This window comes from Nestor notabilis, unplaced genomic scaffold, assembly GCF_000696875.1.
Source record: "Nestor notabilis isolate BGI_N333 unplaced genomic scaffold, ASM69687v1 scaffold1364, whole genome shotgun sequence".
Classification (NCBI taxonomy): Eukaryota; Metazoa; Chordata; class Aves; order Psittaciformes; family Psittacidae; genus Nestor; species Nestor notabilis.
In genome coordinates this window covers 233305-260216 of record NW_009926120.1, presented here as the reverse complement: position 1 = coordinate 260216, position 26912 = coordinate 233305, and the positions used below count along the sequence as shown (strand labels likewise).

The window sequence follows — 26912 nt, the reverse complement described above, 5'->3', positions numbered from 1 at the left end:
CATTAGATTAGAAATATTCTCTAAATTGGCTGTTAGAAGGCAGTGATACCGACAAATAATGATCATTGGCGTCAAGTCAGCATAAGCAAAAGCAATTATTTTTCAGCCATCTAACAACACAAAAGCAGATGTAGGTAGAAACTACCAATTAAAGATTAAATGCTTAAGGTCAGGTGTAGAGTATGATTACACAGATACTTAATGCACAGTATTTCTTTTGCTGTTTTGTTGAGCTCTTTCCTTAAATTACTAAATCTCTGTGGCTGTTCAAAACATTTTGGTTACAGGTTTCGGTCCACTCCCACTTTATTGTTGCACTTGTGTTTTCAGAGTGAGTTGATTGCCAGAACCCTGGGGATTACCTCATCCCATGAAATCCTAAATGCATCAGACAAGCACTGGTGCATCAGTAGTCAGATGTAATTGCATGTTGTCTACTGCCTTTCACAGAGTCATTGTTTACCACAAGGCAGCGCTTCCAAGAGCATGGTTCCTTTGCTCAGGCACCTCCTGCTTGTCTCCCCCACACCCCCAAAATCCATTTCACCCATGTAAAATGAGCACAACCCTCCTCCTTTCAGGGAAGGAGACTGAATTTATGCAGTTCTAAATAAGAAATATTTTTCCCAGCCACATGAGTCAGATTTGGGGCAAGAGAATGGGCAGATGCAAGGTGTCCATGGCTCCGCCAAATAGCAATTCTCTTGACTCATGTTCCTGAAGCAGCTGCTGTCTCAGGGATGGAGGCTTGACCTCTGGCAGGAGTTGTCCAGCAATTTATTGATTGGGATGAGCTCTTAGGCAGAAGCTCTTCCCTGTGAGGGTGCTGAAGTGCTGGCACAGGGTGCCCAGAGAAGCTGTGGCTGCCCCATCCCTGGCAGTGTTCAAGGCCAGATTGGACACAGGGTCTTGGAGCAACCTGCTCTAGTGGAAGGTGTCCCTGCCCGTGCCAGGGGTTGGAGCTGGATGAGCTTTAACCCAAACCAGTCTGTGATTCTATGACAGTTAACAACCTGCTCTCACTGACTCTGCTTTGGGCAGGATGATCTCCAGAGGTGTCTCCAGCCTCAATGTTTGAGTTGTACCACAATGTAACACAGGCTGTAACAGCAAGAGCTTTTCTGAGCTCTGCAGTGAATATTCCTGCAAGTATGAGCTATTCTGTGCTGGCTTTGCCTTTCTTGGGCGTTTGCTGTAGACTTTGATTATCTTCTAGTTTTACAGGTTCTTTAGTAGGTTTCTGATTTCTGGAAAAGGCTTTATTATTAGTTTTTATGGCTTTCAGAATGTTGCTCCTTTAAACACCTTTTTGGCCTAACAGTGACTGCATTTTGTGCTGTTTTCTATTTTTCTCATTTGGACACAAATTCCACTTTCTGAAGAATGCCGTTTTACTGCTAATAGTCTCCATTACTCTGCTCTCTAACCACAAGACCTCCTTTCTGCTCCTTTTTATGGGTGATATATTCTAAACCTCTAATACGGTTCCTTTATCTCATTTCCTTGCCACCTCTAAGCAGTTTATCTTTTCGGTGGCTGCTTTTAATTGAAGTTTAGAAAGTTCCTTGTCCTGCCTTTGGGTGGGATAAATCACCTTCCAGAGGGCCTGTTAGCATGGTCCACTTGGATTTCACACCTAACTTTAGACTGAAGGGGGTTTTAGGTCAGGAATCCCTGATGTGTGTGACCTGCTCCGTTCTTAATACAAAAAAACACCCAGACTGTTTTTTTGCCTGGAAACTACAAGACTCTGTAGGACTTTAGCTGGAAAACTGAGGCTTGTCTTCCTCTATTTCACCATCTCAGCATAATACTGCTTCATTTTCTGACAGATATGTATACTTAGTTGCATGAATAAATAAGTATTTGGTGTTAAAGCTCTTTGTAAGCCCACCTGATTGGCTTTTTTCTCAGGAACTGATATGGGGGGGTCCTCGCTGTTGGTCTTTTAAAAATGAACAAACATTTTTCATTTGAGCTTAGTAGATCTGGGGAAGTAACTCTAATTCATCAGCTGTGTATTACTGTAACAAGAAGGAGACAGCCTGGAGAAGAGGAGCTGCGTGGAGACCTCAGAGCAGCTTCCAGTGTCTGTAGGGGGCTACAAGGATGCTGGAGAGGGACCTTCATCAGGGACTGTTGTGATAGGACAAGGGGTGATGGGTTCAAACTGAAACAGGGGAGATTTAGGTTGCATATAAGGAAGAAATTCTTTACTGTGAGGGTGCTGAGGCACTGGAACAGGTTTCTCAAGGAAGCTGTGGCTGCCCCATCCCTGCTGTGTTCAAGGCCAGGTTGGACACAGGGGCTTGGAGCAACCTGCTCTAGTGGAAGGTGTCCCTGCCCATGGCAGGGGAGGTGGAACTGGACGATCTTAAGGTCCTTTCCAACCCAAGCCATTCTATAAGTCTATACTTATACAACCAGTATAAACAACCCAGTGCTGATTTGCTTCATTGCTGATGATTTATACTGATCTTTGAATTTAAAAGTGTACTTGGTGTAAATGGGTATCTGGGGCTGTGAGTTGCACACAGGCACTATTGGGGCCAAGTCCTAGAGCATAGCTGTGGTGGGTGCCATTTGCTGGTGTGATGGATTCGATGCCTGACCAGCACTGGTCTAAAGGGGAGCAACTGATGAAGCCTTGTCCCCTTTGTCCCTGCAGAACATCCACCTGGTGGCCAAGTGGCTGAGTTCCCTGGAGAAGAAGCTGGAGCAGCACAGTGAGGGCAGCCACCAGGATTTCCGTGTCTTCATTAGCGCAGAGCCAGCACCTTCCCCTGAGAGCCACATCATTCCCCAGGGCATCCTGGAGAACTCCATCAAAATCACCAATGAGGCCCCAGCCGGGATGCACGCAAACCTGCACAAAGCCCTTGACAACTTCAACCAGGTAGGACCACAGCGCTGTCGACTGGAGACAGGTTGGGTTGGAGCTGCTGCGGTGCCCTAAGTAGAGTGTCGTGTGTGGAGCATTGCTTCTTTTGCAGTCCCTTTGCATCATGTACTCTCTGGATCCAACAACCCCCTCCTCTCTTCTTCAGGAGCTGGGCACAGATCTCTTTCCAAGCACTGATTTTCCCATGTGAGGACTCAGGTGATCCTGAATGGCCTCTTTCTCGCAGAAGCTCACAGGACACCAGATTTCTGCCCAGTTTAATCATTTTCACACCAATGTATGATCTTAGAAAGGCTATTTTGTTACAGAATCAAACTTCTCAATGCAGCATTTGGGAGACTTTTGTCACATTTCAGGTTAAACCTTGCTTTTATGTCCTTTTTTTTTAAGCAGGGTTAGAGGTTCAGAACTGCTGATGTGGTCACATCCCACAGCACTCTTCAGAACGGTGTTGTGTGCCCAAAGGCCATTCATTCAGCTGAAAACCTTGCTGACATCTGAAGTGTTGCAAATTAGAGCTGAAATCTACCTGCAGGGAGGACTTGTTTTGCCAGGTGAGGATGAAGTAGGCCACCTTGAGAATTGCTGGCCCACAAGAAGACTCACTGATGGCAGGTTGCTCATTGCTTTTATGGCATGCTAACCACATACACACACTCCTGTTAGAGCAGGCACTGTCCCCACTCTTTGTTGTCTGAGCTGCAACAAAGTGCAGAGGATACAGAAGCAAAGCATATGGAAATGATGGGAAATCTTAGAATCATAGAGTGGTTGGAAGGGACCTTACGATCATCCAGCTCTAATCCCCTGCCATGGGCCGGGACACCTTCCACTAGAGCAGGTTGCTCCAAGACCCTGTGTCCAATCTGGCCTTGAACACTGCCAGGGATGGGGTAGCCACAGCTTCTCTGGGCACCCTGTGCCAGCACCTCAGCACCCTCACAGGGAAGAACTTCTGCCTAAGGTCTAACCTGTACTTCTCCTGTTTCAGTTTGAACCCATCACCCCTTGTCCTGTCCCTACAGTCCCTGATGAAGAGTCCCTCTCCAGCATCCTTGTAGCCCCCTTCAGACACTGGAAGCTGCTCTGAGGTCTCCACACAGCTTCTCTTCTCCAGGCTGAACAACCCCAATGTTCTCAGCCTGTCTCCATATAGGAGGTGCTCCAGCCCCTGATCATCCTCGTGGCCTCCTCTGGACTTGCTCCAACAGCTCCATGTCCTCTCATGCAAACCCTCCCTGGGAATAGCACATCCAGGTTACGGTGGCTCTGACCTGCACAGCTGAGCAAGCATCTGAATAAGGAGGGAGTAGTTACACCAGCCCCTCCATCATCCTTCCCCAGGGACAGCCCTTTTAAATCCATTCTGTTATTGTGACACAGACTACAAAGGGCACTTGTGTGACTTCCCTTCATTATATTTATCCTAAAAAACTCCAATGTTAGACCTGTAATCAGCTGAGGAACGTAACAGAGCTCAGGGTCTATGCTGAAAAGAGGGAATCCATTACTCTAAATTGTGCAAGATGTTGACTAACTGCACGAGATGACCAAGAACAATCCCAAGGCCCTGTTTTCCCCTCGATGAGACAGCATTCTATGCTCCCTTCATTATCAGTCACCTGATGAAGAACTGGTTCGAATATCTGCTGAGCACCTTTCTTATTTTGGAAACTGCTCCTGGACTTCAAGGGAGCTTGCCTGAATGAACACTGAGTACGAACCCAGCTCAGTCTCATTTGGCCTCCCTATTTAGTTGTGCATTTTTCTGCAGTCACAAAGCAGAACAATATTCCCCACACAGAATAATGGGCCTTCTTTGTAGCTTTCATCTGAAAGCTAAATCTGAACATCCATTCTGCAGAAAGCAAGGAAATGAGGTGTGAAGGGGCCCCACCCACCCGCTCCAGGATTTCTGATAAGAGACATTTTATAATACCCCAGCAATTTAGAAAATGCTAATTACTGTCTGATTGAAACGAGCAGGATGGAAATGTTACCCGGGGCGAAGGTTCTCCCCTCCCTTTGCTCTCCAGGACATTCCGTGGAGTTCAAGATGATGAACGTCAGGAGATAAAAATGGAATAATCTTTCCTGACTACTTGCATTAATCCTTGTGTGGTGCCTCCCTGCTTCACCTGCTCAGCACTGCTACCTCCTGATCTTGAGATCCCCTCCAAACCAACATCTAAGTGCAAAAATAGTGGTGACCTGTCCCCATTTCTCTGCCCCATGGACCAGTGCATGAGGTCCATAGCAGGATGGGGTTACTCATGCCTGGTTTCATGACAAGGGGCTGTATGGATAAAAAGGAAAACAATCCTACAAGGTTTGCCCTTGCATGTTCCCAGGATGGAGAGGCTTTAGTAACTTCAGCACTAGTGATCCAAAAAGACAGCCTGAGGAGTAAAAGTGCCTTCAGGCCCTTCTGGTTTCTCTAGGTTTTACTGCCAGGGTCTTAATGTGAGAGCTTGGCTGCTGCAGTGTTTGAATGAAGGTGATGATTGTTCAGAGCAGCAGGATGCAATGGTCTGTGTCTCTGGGAATGGGATCATCACAAATGTGAGCAGTTAGCTCTTAGCCTTCTGTGCCATTTGGAAAGTGGGGTCAGCAGAAGCACAGCTGCCTCCTGCAGCAAGATACACGGGCTCTGGCCTGCCCCGACACAGGCTGTGCCCTGGGGAGCCACCAGCGCTCGACCCCATGTCCCTGTGTCCCACTGCTGCAGCAGCCTCCTGCCCTGCAGTGCTTAGTGAGGCCACAGAGCAGGTTCTAATCACCGTGTTACAATGGCTGATATACCCTCTGTGGCACCAAGAAAAGAGTCTTTTCATGCAAAGAAAAGAATGTCATCACACAGATGCTCAGGGGCTGGAGCACCTCCTGTATGGAGACAGGCTGAGAACATTGGGGCTGTTCAGCCTGGAGAAGAGGGCTACAGGGATCATAGAATCATAGAATAGTTAGGGTTGGAAAGGACCTTAAGATCATGTAGTTCCAACCCCCCTGCCTCATGGGACACCACACACTAAACTATGTCACCCAAGGCTGTGTCCAGCCTGGCCCTGAACACCTCCAGGGTTGGGACTGAAGTGATAGAACAAGGGGTGATGGGTTCAAACTGAGACAGGGGAAGTTCAGGTTAGATCTAAGGCAGAAGCTCTTCCCTGTGAGGGTGGTGAGGCCCTGGCACAGGGTGCCCAGAGAAGCTGTGGCTGCCCCATCCCTGGCAGTGTTCAAGGCCAGGTTGGACACAGGGTCTTGGAGCAACCTGCTCTAGTGGAAGGTGTCTCTGTCCGTGGCAGGGGATTAGAGCTGGATGATCTTAAGGTCCCTTCCAACACAAACCATTCTGTGATCGACTTTAGTTCTTCCAAGTACAGTCCTCCTTAGCAGGAGCCTTGCTTAGGGCCACGGTCCCAGTTCTACTGATAGCACACTTGCCCCATGTGGTTCTTTTCTCCATCTCTGGTGTGGGATGTAGGGCACATGCAGGTAGTGGGGCATTGGGTGCACGTCCTTCCTTTCATGGTTGTCAGTGTGTGCTCCTGTGCAAAGCCACGTTGAGATGGAAAAGGAATATTAGTTTGGAAAATGTGCATCCAAATTTGCTGCTAATTTGCAATGAAAAGACACTGACTTGTGGACATTATGCAGAAATGAACAAATCACTTCACCCCTGTCCAAAGTCTGGTGTATTTAGGAGACCCTGAGAGTCTCTGAGACTGAGGGCAGCATGGACTTACACAGCCCTGCCTCTCTGCTTGTATTGCAGGATACCCTGGAGATGTGCAGCCGGGAGCATGAGTTCAAGAGCATCCTCTTTGCCCTCTGCTATTTCCATGCTGTGGTGGCAGAAAGGCGCAGGTTTGGTCCCCAAGGCTGGAATCGGTCCTACCCCTTCAACACTGGAGACCTCACCATCTCTGTGAACGTGCTGTATAATTACCTGGAGGCCAGCTCAAAGGTGTGTGAATCAAGAGTGAGCTGTTTGGTGGCTTTTAACACCCAGCCATGGATTGGCTTGTGCTAAACTCCTGGGAAGGCTCCTTAAATGCCATTTCCTTGGTATGTTTGGGTTTATAACTTCACAATTCAGTGTACCTTTGTGGTGAGATGGGAAGCTTCAGTGCCCCTCACATTGGTAGCAGCTTACAAATCATAGCAGGTAGTGCCTGTGGTCTTTATTAATTGAGAAGACACAGTGGTCTTTGGTTTAACAGAGCTGAGAATAAATTTGCATTTCAGTGGGAATCTGCACAAAATCTATGCTGTAATCCAGTTTTCCCTGGGCAGTGTTTAACTACTACCTAATGCTAACTGGAATAGTGAAGAGGAAGCACTCACTATGGAGATCAGGGCTCAGTGCTGTAGACTGCAGCTCAACGACCCAGCTGGTGGAGCTCTGGTTGTCTGAACCTTCTCCACACCCTCCTGGTTCATTCTTCAGGTCCCATATGATGATTTACGCTACCTCTTTGGTGAGATCATGTATGGAGGACACATTATAGATGACTGGGACAGGCGGCTTTGCAGAACCTATTTGGAAGAATTTATTAAGCCAGAAATGCTGGAGGGAGAACTTCTCCTAGCTCCAGGATTCCCCCTCCCAGGAAACATGGACTACAATGGCTATCATCAGGTAAGCTCTTGGTTTTCTGCTGTTATTTATACACATAAACGTAATGTCTTCTATAACTGCCTTATAATCTGTCTTAGGAGGCAGTGAATAGGACTACAGTGTTTCAGCACACCTCCTGTTATTTCCCACTATATTCTGTTTCTGTAGACATTTCAGCATTGCCTTGGATGAACCAACTCTAATGGTAATTTACTACTTCATCATGGGCTCATTCTGTTCAGGCATGAATAGAGCAACAGTATTGGTTCTTGAGACTTGAGTGGGGCTCCTGGAAAATTACTCCACATACTGTTTGCTATAATGGCCCTTTTGAGTTCCTTTTATCACCACTTTCGATGAGAAACACTGAAAGGTCTTGTTGCTGTGCTCACTGATCTCATCTGTTCTTTCTACACAAATGTGGTAGCAGAGATAAGCATTTTAGGCTAGTTTTGTTTATAAAACTTAACTACTGGAAGCTAAATTCCCACAAGAGATTTCAGGATATTGATGCACTGTGGATAATTGCTAGAGAAGGTCCAGGCCTGAGATATGTGGCCAAGCCAAACTTTAGCAATTACTACATTTTCACAGCAGAGCAGCAGCAGTTCTGTAAACAACCATTCACTCCTTTCTCCCATCAGTTTGCTGGTGTTTCAGGCACAAGCAGAGTTACATCAGCCTGGGATTACTTGCTCAGATGGGTGATAATTCCAGTGCCGTGAACTCTGCAAGCAGAGTGCCCTTGGTCTCTGCATCTAACCTGAACCTGGATTTCTCTGTGCAGTACATAGATGATGCCTTGCCTCCAGAGTCTCCTTATCTGTATGGCCTCCACCCCAATGCTGAGATTGGCTTCCTTACCCAGACCTCGGAGAAGCTCTTCCGCATCTTGCTGGAGTTGCAGCCCCGGGACACCAGCATGAGTGATGGAGGAGTGGTGACCAGGGAAGAAACGGTGAGAGCAGCAGAGGTGTTCCATTTTGATACCTGTCTTATTCATAAGTAGTGCTGTCTAGCTCAGGTTTGTCTCACAACTGCTTATTAAGGTCCCTTCCAACCCTAACTGTTCTATGATTCTATGATTCTATGATTATAATGTGTTCTGCCTTTGCTGCGTACAAACCAGGTGTCTTAAACCACAAGACTCAAAGTATGCAGAACATCACCGTGGTGGGATGTAATTGGAATGTTGTCAGTAATAGGACAGTGGCTTTTAATTACTCCCTGAACTGCAGTGCCTTCATTATCATCTTGTGAAGATGTTGCAAATAAACCTTCTGTGGCCTCCACTGCCTCTGAGCCACCAGTCCCTGTGCACTATGTTGTGGCTGGTGTACCAATGGGCTTCCTGAGCACTCTGTGTGCCACATGCAACATGCCATTTGAGCCCAACGCACCTATTGCTGCTGCCACCTGGTCCCACCAAGCTCTCAGGGGCCTTGTAATACCTTATCTCCAGCGGAGCTCGTTTGCTATGCCTGAGTACCAGGCTGATCCCAGCCCTTCCTCTCCAAGCTAACAGCTGATTAAAATCTGGCCCTAGATTTTAATGAAATCAGCCAACACTTGCTCAGGTTTTTATTTCTGCTGTCTTAAGGTCCCAGCTCTGTGTTTCAAGCTTTGCAAAGAAATTAATAGATAACAGAAAGCTTATATGAAGTCTGTGGTTTCACACATGCTTCCTTTGGCTTGGTGGGGAGCTCGGGAGCTGCCTTTGCTCTTAAAAGTGCTCAGCGTGTTCAGTTCATACTGGAATTTGAGTTGAGCGGAATAACCCAGAGGTAGCAAAGCCAAAGGAGATGCTCAGAGATACCAAATGTGACTACCTCTTGACCCCATCCAGTCCTTTTGATATTGAAGTGCAATTAAACTCCTTGGCCAGAGAAGCAAGACCATCAGCAGGTGATCCAGCAGTGGTATCACAGGCATCCTCCATTTGAGGATTTCCATCCCCTAGTTTGCCTGAGGTGGTTTTAGGGAGCTTGCAAGCCTGTTATTTTCCTGAGGCTCTTCAAGTCCAGTTATTCCCACAGGGTTCTGAGGCCCTATTGCCGAAAACAAGCTGTATTTGTTGTGTAAAAAGCAGAGATTTGCAGAGGAGTTTAGAATTAGAGGATATTTCCATACTGCACCTGAGGTGCAGCTGAAGAGCTTTTCCAGCTGAGCTTTACCTTTAGCCACCTCAGTGCTCAATAACAGGTCAATAACATCATCTCCTCTTTGTAACATCTGACATGAGTGGGGAGGGTTTGGAAGAACAGCAATGCCAAGAAGTTGGAGTACAGAGCCCAGCATATGAATGTTGGTGGCCACGGTGATACTTATCCTGGGCTGCCTCTGCCACTGCCACCCTCACACCAGGTTTTGCCCATCACATCATAGAGTTGTAGCTGCGTTAAACATTCCTGAAAAATCCCCAAGGAGCAGAAGTCTGGCTGAAGTTTCAGCATGGAAGTAAAGCAAAGCATTATGTGAGAGACTTCCACATCAAGCTGCCTAATGGTCCATGTAAACGTGAGAGATATAGCAGATCCCAGGAAGATCAGGGGCTTCAGGCATCGCTGTCAACCTGCAAGGTTTTTGTCTGCTTTATTGGTTTTTTCTGGCACTACATCCTGTTGCATCTGAGCTTTCCTTGTTTAGTATTTGGAGATATAAAGCACCGTTTCCAAAGCGAGCTGTGATGGTGACCAGAAAATGATTTTGTTTCATTATGCTTTTCTTTCACAGCTCCATTAGTTCAGGTTGCAAAATTCAGCTTAAAATTAAGTTTTCTATAATCCCCTCTCTCTATATTATACCACAGAAAACCAGCTCATAAGCTCAGTTAACCTGAGTCTCAGCTGAGGCTATAGCCCCATCCATCTCCTTGCATTGAATCTGACCTTAGGAGAATCATAGAATAGTTTGGGTTGAAGGGACCTTGAAGCTCATCCAGCTCCAACCCCTGCCACGGGCAGGGACACCTTCCTCTAGAGCAGGTTGCTCCGAGCCCCTGTGTCCAACCTGGCCTTGAACACTGCCAGGGATGGGGCAGCCACAGCTTCTCTGGGCACCCTGTGCCAGCGCCTCAGCACCCTCACAGGGACGAACTTCTGCCTTAGAGCTGATCTTGATCTCCCCTCCCTGCTTTTGTTTCTATTTGAGGGCTTGAGACCCAAGAAGAAAGGAGACTGCTGCATGTCAAAGTGACATTTTTAAATCATCATTTTGAAAGCTTCTCATCTGACATTAGCTTTTGTGAGCATTTGAATTTTAACAGGATGGGGCAAGCTCTTTGAAAGGTGCCGTGCCCAGCACTGCTGACACCGATTGTTTCAGGGGCACTAAGTGGCAGATGGAGTTTTCATACCACATTCAGGCAGCTGTCAGCTGAGGAAGCTCAGTGGATCATTCTCTAACATCCGTCTCTGTTTTCCCTTTGGCACACAGGTGAAAGCCCTTCTGGAAGAGATGTTAGAGAAATTGATGGATGAGTTTAACATAGCAGAACTGATGGCAAAGGTGGAGGAGAGGACGCCGTACGCTGTGGTTGCCTTCCAGGAATGTGAGCGCATGAACATCCTCACCAGTGAAATAAAGCGCTCTCTTAAGGAGCTGGACCTGGGGCTGAAGGTAAGAGCTCTGGATGCTTGAGGCTGTGGTATTGTAAAACCTTGGTGATTGGAAAAGGTGCTCACAGAATAAAAGGGGTCACACACTCTATTCAGCACAGGCTGCAAAACTAACTTGACTCTGTGGCGAAGGGCTCACAGATGGATTTCAAATGACACATTATCTGCAGGCACTGCGAGAGGTTAAAGGTACACATAGCAATGACTGCTTTTTGGGAACAGAGACCAGGCACTTCTGTCCACCCTATGTTGTAGCACAGCAGCAATAGGTCACTCAGAATTTGAGACATGGCCTATTTAAAGGTAAGCCAAAAAATCACAGCTTTTCACACAATGCCCAGGTACTGGGCCAGGGGAAACTTGTAACAAAGTATTATTAAAAGCACAAACTGAGCTGAATTGAAAGACTGATCATGTGGAATGTCCAGAGCTGTAAGAGAAAAAGCCTAAAACCTAAAGAGTTTTGGAAGAGATACAACTCCCCTTGCTGGGTATGAGTTATTTGCTAATGAAGGAGGGTCAGGAGAAGACCCTCCCTGTGGAGACACTGTCCATGATTCCTCCACCCCACAGTTGCTTCTCCACCCTGGTAAGAAACCAGACTCTGCTCCAGGACAGATGTCTCTGTCCCTTGAGGTGGTGGCTTTGGCTTATGGAGAACAGTGAGCTCTGGGGCTGGCAGGACACACCAGTTAGGATGCAAATTTCTGGGTTCAGCCGGGTGTGCAAGAGGGCTGTGCTTTAAGGCTTTTTCTGCTGACAGGAGAAGTTACCTGCTGAGTCCTCTCCCAGACAATTGGTGGGACAAAATAGAAAAGGCTAAAAGACTGCCCATTAGGAGATAAACCAGCAAAGAGCAGGCTGCACTGCAAGTGAGTGAGGACCTGCCTAGCCAGCCCTGGTGCCTCTGAAGCAACACTTCCCTTCACCTTGTCATCCCAAAAGACAGTTCACCATAGCCATGTGCATCCCTTGGAAAGGGCTAAGTCAAGGAGGAGAGTGCTGCCTGGATTGTCTTTGGTGCCACCTGGATGCCTTTCCTGCACCCTTGACATGAGTTTGCTCTCTAGTGTGAGGCAGCAATTGAGGACATCAGTCACTGGGCATTCCCAGCTCCATCATTTCCTGAGTGACAGGTTGTTGTCCCATTTCACCCAAATGGTGATATACACCACATGTATTTCACCAAAAATACTTTGCATAGGATGAGAACCATCGCACTTGAAGGAACTGCAATGACTTTGTACAACCCCATTAAGAGAAAGAGCTGGCAGGTGAGCAAAGAGGACCTGGATGACAATCCCAGCCCTCTCCTGAGACATCTTTGAAGAGAGACCTTCAAAGGACATGTCTGCAGTGTGCACTCAGAGGTGGGAGGCTTGGCTCTGACGTTTGAGGTAGCTGCAGCTCTGCAGGGATAGGACTTGGCTGCTTCATGTTGTGCTCTGTGCTGTGAACCCAGCAGCCTGGTCCATGCTAGCTCAGACATTTCTGCATTGCATTTGCTGATGATGATTATTGTCTTGATTAAAGAGAGAGACATATCATAAACACTCTGTGGCGGCCCAGTGTGTACAATTCATTTTAAAATAGGCTGATATTTATGTAGTCAATTATTCTAAACAGATTTCTTTTATTTTCTAGCATAGTGGCATTGAAAATTCTGTTGCCTGAGACAGGTAAACAGAAGTGATTTAATGTTTCATCCCGGAGCACCAAACAAGATCTAACTGTAACTTGGACAATGTATAGCAATTAGATTTAATGAGGAGAAGAAGAACAAGCTGTTTAATAGTGATAGGGAGAATGAGTGGATACATGGGCTTAAATAAACCACAGACAAAATAAACCACAGAAATCAAGCAATAATAGAGTGCAAATCTGTTCCCCAATCCTGGCAGGGGAGTGACATGATATCTGCAGGAAAGGCACCTCTAATGACTACATAGTTTGGTCCCAACAGCCTCAGAATCTATGGCGTGATCCAGGGACACCACGGGGCCAGGATTTAGAGACGCCTGAAGAGCATATGAGGAGCAGTGTCTGTGTCAGGATGAAGGTTCTGAGATACCACCAGTGGGCAATTCTTCTGTGCCTGCAAGCAGAGGTTGTACGTGGGTCCCTGCAAAGCTGAATTAGACATGATGCATGACCTGCACCCCACAGCATCCTCCAATGGGGTTCTCCCATCCACACACTGGGGACCATGGCAGGGCCAGGGGATGCTTGGCCCTACTCCTGGCTCTTTCTGTAGGCAGGGCTGCTGTCCTGACTTGACAACTCTGTCTTCACACTCAGTTTGGGAGAGAAATCACTCTTTAATTGTTTCTTCTGAGAACAGCTCCTGTGAGAGCTGCTAATGCACGTTAATCTATGGGATTGGGGATCTTTACTGACAGCACTCAGAGGAGAGTTTACATAACAGGAACCACAGATCTCAGAAGAGAATAAATAAACTACAGAGGAAGCAAGTCTGATTGTTTTTAACTGACTATCTGCTAAAAGGCAGCGATTTGGAAATGTCATGCCTCATTTGAATATTTGAATAATTCATTGTGTCTCCATAGCTGAAAGTGATTGTATGCTCCAAAAATAGGAAACATCCCATTAAGAGGAAGAGAAATTGCAATAGACTGGTAGCCATCAAAAAATAAATGGGCATGTTGCATTTCAAAGCCCTTTGTTCTGGCTGACTTGGGTGAGCCCGGAGGCTGGGCTGAAACACTTGCATGTTAATGTTGTACCCAGTGTAATTCTTGCAAGCAGATTTCCTGTTTTTCAACTTCAGAGATGGATAAGCCTCCAAAAGGGGATAATAAACATTATAGAAGGATGAAATAAGACCACATTTTGTAAGGCTAACTGGGTATTTCACTGTGTTATGGGAAAATAACCTTAATGGAGAAAACAATGTGTGACAATAGCCTGCTCGTCTTGAGGGGAGGTCTGCAGGCTGATTAGGATTTCCTTTAATGAAAATTACTCCTAGCATTTGGGCAAAAAAAAAACCCCTTAACTTGATTCATTCCTGATACACATAAGTATTCAGCATCTGCAATGCAAATGTATGCATAATTGTGCTTGGACAACTACATGAGATAGCTGCTGGAGATGCTTTGAACCCTCACAGAAGGTTCCAACAAGTCTGCTTGAGTGTGCAGGCTTTAGAAATTTCTTTCCTTGAGTCCTCCTCAGAATTACATTTGCCAAGTCATTTGTTTCCTGACAGTAAAACCAGACATGATATGATCAGGAGGGTTGTGTCTTTAAATCAGTTTGACCGCTCACACACATTTACCCCTTTAAAACCTTTCCAGGAGTGCAAAACACTCCTGACTGTGGCCCTGTGGTTCTCAGTGTCCTGCTGTGACATGTGCAGCATTTTGCCCCTCAGACTTTGTTTTCTCCTGCATGGCTTTAGCCAGAGAGCAGCCTGTTGAATAGGTCTTCTCAGTGTCTAAGTTCTCCTGAGATGGGAGATGATGACCCATGTGATGTGAACAAGGAAGGAACCACAATGATGCTTCAGAGTTTGTGTCCCAACAGATGTTATTAAGTAACAAAGCAACTGTCCCCTGAGGAGCTCAAATAATTTTGTCATCCGTGTGAAGCTCATTACCCAGCCCCTCTGAATAGATCCCCCAAGCATTTCTGTTGTGTGAGCTTTAATTGTGGGTCGCTAAATTATCTTAAAGTGTATTATAAAGTGAAACAGCTCAGGTGCCTAAGAGGAAATGCACAGGGCATGCATCGCCTTTGTATTTCTTTGTCACTTCATGGCAAATACCAGAATGAGACTATCTTTCATTTGTGTTTGCCCCTTGTGCTTGGAAGTTACCCAGGACTTTAAAGACCCATCATTTTGAGATTCCCTACAAATGTAAAATCATTGAATATAAATAATAAGAGAGCAGAGACTTGCCTGGTCCCTGCTCACATGGAATGAAAGGAGGTGATGTGTATTTTGAAAGGTGGTTGCAGTTGCTCCTCATGTTTTAGGATTAATTGCGAATAGTCCTGTTTCCACTTTTTTATTTAACCTGATTTGTTGCTTTTGGCTTCAAGAGTGTTAAAACAAAGACCATCTTAAAACCTTTGTACACATGATTTTCTCTATCTACCAGAAATGTGTTCTCCATGGGGGAACCCAGCAGGTTCAGACACTTGCTACCTTTAAAAGCTTACTACTTCTAACAAGTCATCTTTGGAGACGAGGTTTAACAGTGCCTTCTACCAGCCAGAAGCGCTGGAATGGACAATTCCAGTGCCTAAATTCAGCTGACACCTTCCTCCCTTTGATAAGACACAGTCTATGGGGCAGATGTGCATTCAAGCCCTTTGTTTAAGCATTACCCAGCAGCTCTGAGCGTTGCATTTGCAACCGCGTGGTGAGCTCAGAGGATTTCTGTTCTGATGACAAGTTGGCTTCCAACCTTGGGAGTCTCTGGTCTCTTTGCAGTGTAATTCCTTTGAGAGAGTGCCTCCTAACCCAAGAGCACCAGCATGCTTGTTTGCCCTAAGTCTTGATCTCTCAGCACTGAACCCCCTTACACTTGTTAGTGCCAGATGCAGCATTGGCCATCAACAAGGGCACTCATTACTGCTCTCACATGGTCTGGTTGGGTGTCTAGCTGTGATCTTGTCCTCCTGTAGTCTGTCAGTCTGATCTACAGATCAGAGCTCAACAGGGCATAGTGAGCATAGGATTGAACTGCAGAGATTTGGAACTGCGGGACTCTGACAAGCGTTGCTAAGCACGTGTTGGGGTTGCTTTAAGTGGATTTCAACTTCTGCTAAAGCTTTGTAGATTATTATGGTCCCAGTAAGGGGCACCTCTGCTGACCTCATGGCTGGAGGCACTGAAGTCCTGTGGAAGAACAGTTGGAATTTTTTAATGTGAATAGACTGACCCAATTCCCTCACCCTCTTCACAGCAATGGCTCAACTGATTTCAGTTAATCTTTCCAAAACCACTCCGCCTGAGGCAAAGAGAAATTGTAAGTCAGATAAATGCTGGCAAAATGAGAAGGGGACAAAAGTATTTACAATGGAAACCGGTGATCAACATTAGCCATCAGTCTCCAAACTGCTCTGTTGTGTTGTACCCCTACAGCTCAGCATGGGGCATGATGAGATTTCAGTTGTGAAGGGCGTTGCAGTGGTAATGCTGAGCCTGCCTTTGAAGTCTTTGTCTTTGCAGACTGCTTAGCTTGAGTGTCACAGAATCAAAGATTAGTTCTTCTGGGGATAGAATCATAGTATTAGCTCGGTTGGAAAAGACCCTTTATATCATCAAGTCCAACTGTTATCCCAGGACTGCCAAAGCCACCACTAACCCATGTCACTAAGACTGTGTAGTCCAACCCTGTGCTCAAAGCAGGGGTAGGTACAGCAGTTCCTAGGACCATGCCCTCAGAGTGAAAAAGTTGGTACTTGTATTTCAGTGGAATGTCCTGTATTTCAAGTGGTTCCCATCCACCTTTTGTCCTGTCACTGGAAACCACTGAGAAGCATCTGGCTTCATCTTCTTAAATTCCTACCATCAGATACATAGGTACTGAAAAGAATCCTCCCTGAGCCATTTCTTTTTGAGGCTGAACAATCCTAGCACTGGACCCAGTGCTGAGCAGAGTGCTGCCATTAGCCTGATGGCAATGCTCCTCCAAATGCAGCTCAGGACACTGGTGGCCTTCTGTGCTGCAGGGGCGCATTGCTCTACACTGCTGAGAGTCTGCCCTATAAAGATCTTCAGTCAATGAGAGGAATCAGAAATAACACTGGGACAACTGAAGGACACCCATGCTTGCTGTCATTGTTTTACACAACTTTTCCTCCAAGTAGTACTTTTACAGTAGGAAAGATGAGGATACGAGACTATGCAGTAGAAGAAGTGCATGAAAATCTGAAACTCAGGACTGCGTAGGGTGCCATGCACTTCCACGCTTCCTAGCTCAGTTTCTGCTTTCAAGCAGGCTTTGTTCAAGTTAAGCAGTTGTCAGTGCTAATTATACCCTTTCTCACTCAGGGAGAACTGACCATGACAAGTGACATGGAGAACCTGCAGAATGCTCTTTTCTTGGACATGGTGCCTGAGCCCTGGGCAAAGAAAGCTTACCCTTCCACAGCCAGCCTGGGCACATGGTTTGCTGACCTCCTCATTCGCATCAAGGAGCTGGAGGCCTGGACAGGAGACTTCTCCTTACCCTCCACAGTGTGGCTTGCTGGGTTCTTCAATCCCCAGTCTATCCTGACAGCCATCATGCAGTGCACAGCCCGAAAAAATGGGTGGCCTTTGGACAAGATGACCTTGCAGTGTGATGTGACGAAGAAGAACAGAGACGATTTCGCCAGCCCTCCTCGGGAAGGGGCGTATGTCCACGGCTTGTTCATGGAGGGTGCGCGCTGGGATGCACAGGTGAGCTCACCAAGGCTTTTGGGTTGAGCAAGAAGCCATGGGAGTTATGCTTTTAATGCTTGGTGCTGTACTCTGGGGAACTTCTCAGCCCAGACAGGCACTCATCTGAAATAATCATTCAAGCAGCTTCTTCAGGAATGGGAGTGATATGAAATTTGGGCCTCCCCTCTGCAGCCTAGAGTGGGTATCCAGGGTGGTCAGATGAATCAGCCCTTGAAACTGTCTGTTCCATGGCCATGAAGAGAGTTCAAGGTGGCCAACTTGGACTGATATATCCAGTTTTTATAAGCTGAATGTCAACCACAATGTACAATGACTAAACTGTGGTCAGTACTCATGGTGTTACTGCAGACAGAAAACATGGGGTCCTCTCAGGCCTGTATTGGCTCTTCCCCTTCTCATGACTGTGATTTAGCCATCCCCTTAGGGTGCCAAGTAAAACTTTCATGAAGGTTTAACTGGTATGGTCAATGCAGACTCAAGCTGAGGACTCAGCATAGGGGTAGGCTTATCCTGGGCAAGCTCAAAAGTATGGGAGGCTTCTTCTTTCCTCTTCTGGATGTGGCCCAGTAACTTCCAGCTGTAACACAGCCAACCTCAAGGCAGCCAAGGTGAGACCCATACCCACCAACCGGGCAGCTGAAGAGACGCTTCTACACTGGCTGTTTCCTGCCCATGTAGCTGTCAGCACTCCTCTCACAGCATCCCAGAGGAGCACAACTGTCCCTGTCATTCCCTGTGACAGTTGCCAGCTGTTAGCATTGCAGTCTGCAGAGCCAGAGCATTTAGGCTGACAAATCCCCACTGGGCTTGGTCCTCTGAGTGGCCTGGCCTGTGTTACCAGGACTCCCAGTTAAATGACAGTGATTCATGCAGCATTTGCTCTGGGCAGCCAGTGAGATGCTTCTGCTGCCAGGGGTCTGGGAGAGAGCAAAGGCTGACCAAAGTGGGTCACCCAGAACTTACTTAACTGTGTAAAGTTTACCCTTTGTAGGAAAAAGGGGGTTATTTCAGAGGGTGTTCTTTAGAGTCTTAACCTTGAAGCTCCTACTTTACCTGTTGTGGAGCTTAGTGGTAGGATGCTGAGGAGAGAGGCCATACCTGTTATGTACAATATCCCAGCCTGACCTTGCAATTTGGATCTAATATTGTCCACTTGTTTTTCAGCTCCCTCTCTGCAATAGTTTTCCATGGAGGATAGGAAAGCAAGCAAAGCTTTGACTCACTGACTGATGACATCCAGTGCAGTTTATCGTGAATCCTTGTGAAAGTCAAAGCTTCAGGCCATTTTCTCTCTGGAAATGGGTTTACATGTACATCAGGTCTGGAGAGCCACAGGCAGTCAGGAATACTGGCAAAGGCTCTGCCAGAATATTGAGTAAAGATCTCACGTAGGTATCAGGTCAGATCTTCTGTTTCTCTGGTTTTGGCTCTGCTAACAGCAGAAATTACAGTAGCAGAACAGAAACCAGCCCAGTCCATTTCCCAAGCCCTGGTCCTACAGTTCCCTGCCTATTCCCCTGTCTCAGCCTTTGGTGTGACTGCCATACGTACCCCCTTCCAGCTCTTGGAGATCACAACACCTTACTACAGGGGGCACTGGATTTCAGTTACCCTCAAAACCTGACTTCTAAGCTGATACTAATCAGCTGGACACAGCATTAGAGGGAAAGGTAAGAAAAATTCCTGGTCTTGCACGTAGGATACTCCATCAAAACCAAACCCCTGTGACTGCTTATGTTTTCCTTTACCATCATTATCACCATTACTAGACAATAAAATGATCAAAATGGCTGAGTTCTGTCTGGGTTTTACCCATCCCCAAGTGGAAGTGAAGCATGAACAGTTTTGGTGTGTGAAGCCAGCAATCTTTTGGGAAACACATGGCCTCCCCGCAGTGCCTCCCTGCACAGTAACTTGTATGGGTGACTGCAGTCAGCAATGAGGTTTGTCTTCAGAGATCATCCAGACTTCATTTTCTGGTTACAATTTCCTTGAGATGGGAAGATAATGAGCAATTACATCTATAGAACCATTCCAAATCTGTGGGTGTCACACTTCAGGGTACTTCAGAGCAGAAAAGAGTATTTTCACATGTTACTGACCACACTGAAATCTCATTTCCACCTAGTGGGACTATTGGTTTTTCCTAGAATCCAGTGAGCACCAGTGTCTATTAGTGGATGCAGCATTTGTAAACCAGGTTCACAATTCTTTTGAGTTGTATACTCCTTCCAAATTCATCTTCTGACAGGAATGGCAGCGCCTGTTTGGAGGGACCCCTCTGGGGAACACCTCCACTTTTTAAAGGATATTTCACATTTAGGTTGTGCCTCCACAAAAGGAACAAGTTCCTCCATGTTCTGCTGCTCACATTTTCCTATTTATTTAAACATTTATGTTTGCCCTGGAGAGTCTTAAATTTATAAAACATTCATTACAAAGCAGCAGGCATCTGGTAGATGAAGTGAAGCAAGCAGGGAATCTGGGCCCAAATGATGTGTTGCTGTAGCGCCGTTAAAGTCAGTGGGGCTCCGTGACAGATCGTTCAACTGGTGACACTGAGGCATTTTACCTGCTTCCTGGCTTTCTTGCTCCCAGCAATGGAGAGTTTGATGCCAGGTATGTACCCTGTTGCTCCCAAGGGTACTGGCACATGATAGTACAAGGGAAGAGGTGGGTTTTGCACTATGTGCTACATGAAGCTTTGCCAGGTGTAGAGAGCACATCACCACCTTGTCCTTGGAAGAGATGCCCAGTCAGTGGCTTAACACTGAGGGTATCCTGCCTCCTCCAAGCCACACCAGCTACAGGTTCTGTGTATTTTTTAAAGCTAGTGCTATGTAAAGCACAATCTTAAACCAGTGGAGAGGCTTAGAAGGGCAGATCTGTGTGTCAAGGAACCGTCATGTTTATTTGATGGTTCAAGTAGCTCAAGACCTTTGGGAGCAGTTGCACACCACACGTGTTGTGTGGATACAGATGAAAGTGTGAGTGTGTAGCCCATCCCTGGCACAGCCCAGTGCTGCTGCTCCAGTCCCAGACATCACAGCTCACCATGTTCTTCTGCAGAGGCACCAGAGATGCAAACATCATGCATCAGAGACTGACGTTTTTCCCAGAGGTTTCAATTGGGACACCATGCGAAGCCTTTTCCTGGAGATGTCAACTGTCAGTAATGCCCATGTGTTTGTGAACTGTGAGACAGAGTAGGATGTGGTTCAAGCTGATAAACTTACAACGCAGTCTTGGAGGGGACACCTGCAAATTGTACTGTGAGCAGCCAGTCTCTTATTTGGAGTTACTTTGAAAAATTAATAACTTGGCAAACCCTTTCACATCTGTATCTCAGCTTTTAGATTTCTCCTCTCATTGGGCTTACTGGATAGCACATATCATATCATATCATGTCATAGAATGGTTCAGTTTGGATTGGAAGGGAGCTTAAAGCTCATCCAGCTCCAACCCCTGCCACAGGCAGGGACACCTTCCACTAGAGCAGGTTGCTCCAAGACCCTGTGTCCAACCTGGCCTTGAACACTGCCAGGGATGGGGCAGCCACAGCTTCTCTGGGCACCCTGTGCCAGCGCCTCAGCACTCTCACAGGGAAGAGCTTCTTCCTCAGATCTCATCTCAATCTCCCCTCTGGCAGGTTCAAGCCAGTCCCCTTGTCCTATCCCTCCAGGCCCTTGTCCAAAGCCCCTCTCCAGGTTTCCTGGAGCCCCTTTAGGCACTGGAGCTGCTCTAAAGTTGTCCCCTTCATGAGCCTTCTCTTCTCGAGGCTGGACAAGCCCAACTCTCTCATTATCATTAGGTCTTCACTGCTTGTTCCATGGATGGTTCTTTTTCTCATTCCCCATGTCGAACCGAAGCCATTAACTCCAGCAATATCTGGACCACCTTGGAGTGATGTTCCCTGCCAGCTACACTGCTGGTCAGATCACCAGCCCTCCTTCCGTGCAGAGACAGCTCTGTCAGAAAGAAAACCAAACCAATGTGAAGTCCTTAAGCCAAGTGATCCTAAATTAGCCATGATGCAAGTGTGCCTGTGCTGTAACACCTCCAAATGCAGTTGAGTGAAGATGCTGGCCTACTGCCTGTGCATTTGAGCCCATCTATTAGCATCCTTGGCTTGTGACAGCTGCTTTGGGTCTTTGGACCCTTTGATATGTGGCAGTGTAATATGTCCACTCTTCAAATTGCCTGTTGAGGAGCCAGGACAAGCAGCAGTGAGGATTTATTTAGGATGTGAGGCCTGAGCTTTCTGGGAGCATAGCAGAGGCTGTTCACCAGGTGTGCTGTGCCAAGCAGTGAGGGAAAATTGCTTTCAGAGGAGGATTAATTTCTGATGATGAGAGCGATAAAAAATGCAAATGCAAATCAGCCCAGACATAACAAAGTGATATACTCCACAGAGAGACCTCGGGAAGATTTCAGGTCTTGTTAACCCAGGAATAGGTGGAATATATCTTGAAAATCTGATTGGAGGAATTGTCAGGAGTAAGAAAAAGAGCTCTGATCAAAATCCAGCCTCAGGAATCCAAGACGTGGGTTTAAAAAGAGGGTGTGATAAATGGCTTCTTTGCAAAGTATTAGAGGAATTATTTCATGTTTGTTCAGCACGTTGTAAACAGAGAATCCGAAATCTGAGTTGGCTTTATCATAGCTTAGTATAACAGATGGCATTGTAATTATACAATTAAACCAAGGTATGTTGCAAGAGGGATTACTTTTTTTCACTCATTTGGAGAACTAAATAAACAACTGGAGATGTTGAACCTCATCCCGCAACTCTGATCTAAGAGCATTTGAAATAATACTGATATGTGAAGCTCAGCTGCAGTCAGAGGCAGTTTATTGAGCACTGAGAAGGTTTATTTCCGTTTCTGTATGTTTTCATTTGGCCTCTTGCACTTCCATTAAGCAATTTTGAAGGCTTTCCTGGAAAGTGATTGATGTGTAAGGCATTTTATTGTCAGAAAGAGAAACAGAAAGACCCAAGTTAGAGAAACAAGCCCTTGATTTCATGCCCTGACAGCATACTATCCTTCTCCTGGGTTGGACAACCTGCTGAGTGAGAGCACTGCTTCGAAGAAGATAATGTGGATGTGTTATTTAATGATAATATTCCCTCAGGAGCAGTCCTTCTGAATCCCAATTGCTGCTGTGAGCACCTGGGAGAGTGGGGACAAGCTTGTGGTGCTTTTGGGGGCCACACAAACCCCAGCTTGCATTCATCACCCAGACAAGTATCATGCTCAAATTCTGATTGTGTGATGGGATGCTTATTTGGTGCCTTGTAGACTCTTCTCAGCTGAGCCCAGTTGAGGTGTCCACAGTTGGTCTTAGCACAACCTGGCATAAGCAGCACTTCCCATTAGATTGGTCTGGTCTGGCAACACCTTGAGCAAGAGCTGCATGAAGACAATGGGGCTGGACATGGCCAGGAACATTGTTCCCCCTCAGAGTCCTGCTCAGGTGTGTGTGGGTTTGAGCATCTAATGAGGCCAGGCATCTGCATCCTTGGTATGAGCTACGCTTGAGGGAGGCTTCTGGTGAAACAGGGGAGGTGTTTGATCCAGACCTTCCTCACCTCAAATAGACTTATCCCCCACCTTGATCTCAGGAAAGATGTCTCCTCCTCCCCAGTAAGACCAGCTTGTATAAGCACTGCAGAGGATCATGTGTATGAGGATACAGCTGATGAATGTCTTTTAGAAATCTAACTAAGGCTTTGTCTTCTTCCCTTTGTAGACTGGGATAATCACAGATGCCAGGCTCAAGGAACTAACCCCGGCCATGCCCGTCGTCTTCCTCAAAGCCATCCCTGCTGACAAACAAGATCTCCGTAATATGTACCCATGTCCTGTGTACAAAACACGCCAGAGAGGGCCAACCTATGTGTGGACTTTTAACCTTAAAACCAAAGAGAATCCTTCCAAGTGGGTGCTCGCTGGTGTGGCGTTGCTGCTGCAGGTCTGAGGCTCCCCGCCAGACCCCCTCATTGCAAATCCCTAATGAGGTCTTTCTCAGACAACTTAAAAGATAAGATCCTGAGATTGAATCCAGGACCCGTCTCTGTGAGTACTTGGGCACGTAGCTGAAATACTCTGCAAGGAGGTGACAGAGGTGCAGAGGGACACGTGGACCAGATTTGTGGCTGCTGTAAATCACTATCCTGTAACCCCTACACTGGAGCTCTGAAGATCCTAACCCATAGCAGGATCTTCCACACCCAGGGAGTGCTGAGCTCAGATCTGAATTTAATGGTTATTTCTCTTTCAGGATCCAAAGTAGTTTTAAAGTCAGTGGCCTTCTCCAAAATCCTCAGATAGTCCAGGAACCTGTGAAATTCTTCAGATCTTATCCTTTTCTATACATGAGTGTTTCTTTGTCATAGGTGTGATATCAAAAGTTGGGAGATCAACAAGTAATGTGAATATAAACTGTTTCTTACTAATATTGCTGTAAATTTTAGAAACATTTAAAATAGTGTTAATATCCAATGTGCTTCATGTAACCAACAATAAAACTACAGTGTTTCTAGAGCAGAAAGCACAGAGAGGGATGACTGAGCTGTGGGCTACCTGAATGGGCTGGACACAGAGAGCATTGCTCTGGACTGCAGAAGCTGCATACTTGGGAGCTGGAAAACATGGAAAGGTTGGTTTGGTGGCCTGGGGAAATGGACCTGTGGAGCACGTGCAGTACTCAGGATGGTGGAGCAGATCTTGGGAGGAAGATAGGTAAGAGGCTCATGTACAAACCACAAACGGTATCTGGGGGTCACTTGCTGTATCTTACTGAGCCTCCCCTGACCTGCCATATCACCAAGTGCACCCTGGCTGACTCAGGAGTGCTGTGAAAGGCTCCTCCAAAAGGTGGGCCAAGCCCATTGTTGTGTTTCAATGAGCAAGAACCCACCAGCATCATTTGAGAGCTCTACAGACAAAGCTTCCCAGAGAAGCCTATGAATCAGAGGCTTCAACAGACTATTTGTTCCTAAAGAAATGGGTACATGTGAAGTCTCCTAATAAACAGAAAGCAAAAATCCAGGAAGCAATTGTTGTCCCCTCTGTGCTCTACTGTGCTCCGTGTGTTGCGGTGCCTGGAAGCATGGGTGTGTTGCATGTCATTGGGAGAAATTTCCTGGTAATTGCATGGGTAGTGGAGGTATGGATGTGAAATGGGTAATGGATAAGAGGGGGACAAGCCATAAGGTTGCTCTGCGATCTGAAACCTATCCCTGGCTGCAGCACATGTGGGTGTCTGGACATCACTTGTCCCTGGGTCAATTCAGTTGAGAGAAGGCAGGTCCTTGTTGAAGACCATTCCTGGCAGTGCCAGGACAGCAGCTGTGGTGTCCCTGGGATGTGGGTCTTCACAGGTACATATGCTGAGGCCAGGCCCTGGGATGAGGCTTGGAGCAACCTGCTCTAGTGGAAGGTGTCCCTGCCTGTGTCAGGGGGTTGGGGCTGGATGAGCTTTAGGGTCCCTTCAAGCACAAACCAGTCTGGGATTCTATGGTCCTGCCATACCCTGAGAAACGCCCTGGAGGCACCACAGCCAATTCTTTTGCTGCTATATACCTTACACTACCACCCTTCCCTGGCCTGTTGTGAAGTGCTCCTGTGTTCAGAGCAGCTCTGCACAGTCCTACATGCTTACGGCTTTACATTAAACTGTTAAACATAAATCTCGACCCATGAGTTTTTGCACATTTACCCTTCCGACTCTATTCCCATCCTGGTGGGAGTGAGTGAGGAATTGGGCGTCTGGTGCTTGGCTGCAGCTGGGGTTAAAGCACAACAGCATTTCTGTGGGTAGTGTTTGGTTTCTCAGAGCCTCCTATCAAGCTGGACAACTTTATGGGTGGCCTCAGTGCACACTGATGGTCAATTCTCTGCCCATCCAGTGTATCACACAGTGTATTGTTCTCTTACCCAGAATAATGCAGGAGAGTGAAGTCCTCAGGCTTTACCTCCTCAGGACATCCACAGCAACACTCATGGTCTGAGCGTGATCCTTCAGGAATCATCTCATCTTTGCACTCCTGGAAAGCAACAACCTTCTGAATGAATGTAAGGTGGGAAATCTTTCAGGTTAGAACTTGGTTTCACTGCCAGGCAGCATCTCCAAGGCACAGCACCAAAACCTGATGAAGCAGCTAGTTATGGCTTAGGAGACGTCTGCAGATATGTAATGCAAGGGATACAGCTATCTTAAGCTCCCTATTTTAAAATGCCTCTGAACTCACAAATGAGGCACCAGATTCTGCAGCCTACCCTACAGAATCAGTGTCTGGCTGGGGGAGGGCTGTTAGCTAGGGAAAGCTCTGATGATAGTAAATTAAATCACTCCCAATTTAAATGACAACCTGCCAATAAGATATTAATGTAAACTGGTCACTTCCCTCAGCACATTTGGGAGCATTAAATTCTCCATGGATTTCACTACGCAGGAGGTTTAGTTGCATAAACAGAGCACTGCTGAATTAAACACATAAAAGCAGGACCAGAATGTGTAGTAAGTGCATCGTGCTCCAGATGACATTGCTGGATTAGTCCTTCTTTGGTGTTTCTTCAGTGCTTCTTTTAGCACAAGCTTGTCAGTGCTCTGGATGTGGGATTTCCTGCCGTTCTGGCGACTGTTACTGTCCGAAACTTCATGCTGCTTCTCTTTTAATGCCCTCTTCCTTTTTCCAGCATACCAGGGCCTCTCTGCTCAGTGCTGCCCTCCAACATGCCCCATATCTACAGGCAAAGAGAAGTTCAGTAGTTCCCCAGGCATCACTTGCTCTTTCCAGAGCAACAGCCTGTCTGTTCTCTTGCCAGCTAAAGAAGAATGGGATGTTGACAACAAAATGGATCCTATATTGTTTTATTATATATATCTTCCTGCATAATTCACCAGTTGGGCAGGCAGGGTAGTGGGGAGATATTTATAGATACTAGAAATGTCACCAGGGTGCTCATTCTTCATCCTTTGACAATCATCCCAGGAAAGGGTTGGCTGCAAAATGCTATGAGAGGATGGTGAATAATTTGGTGCTTTAGGGGGAGAAAAAGATCTCACAGGCATGAGATTTTCCAGCTCTATCTGCCTAACCCAGGCAGTCAAATACAGCTGGCCAGGCTGTTCATTAGGAGAGATGGATTAGTCAAAGGTGAACATTTCTGGTTGTGAGCTCTTGGATATAGCTGCTCACTTGTCATTTCCTTCCCATTCTTTGCTCTTGTTTGAGTGGAAGGGACTGAGCATTGAAAAACTCCATCCCCAAAGCTGGAACATCAGTGCTGAGGCTCTGGGGCTGCACTTTGTACAACATCCGAGGCAGATCTGAGGTTGATCTGGAGC

The 26912-nt window shown here is 46.6% G+C and overlaps 1 protein-coding gene across 1 annotated transcript in view; it reads left to right on the top strand.

Annotated features, from left to right (window-relative positions):
- Window positions 1–23588, top strand: part of DNAH9 (dynein, axonemal, heavy chain 9) — a 172874-nt gene extending 149286 nt beyond the window's left edge. The window contains 7 exon segments of the mRNA XM_010013395.1: window positions 2669–2896; window positions 6678–6869; window positions 7353–7544; window positions 8311–8481; window positions 10959–11141; window positions 17166–17555; window positions 23310–23588. Coding sequence (XP_010011697.1) covers window positions 2669–2896; window positions 6678–6869; window positions 7353–7544; window positions 8311–8481; window positions 10959–11141; window positions 17166–17555; window positions 23310–23537 — 1584 coding nt within the window. The 3' untranslated portion in view covers window positions 23538–23588.
- The last annotated feature ends 3324 nt before the right edge of the window (window positions 23589–26912 follow it).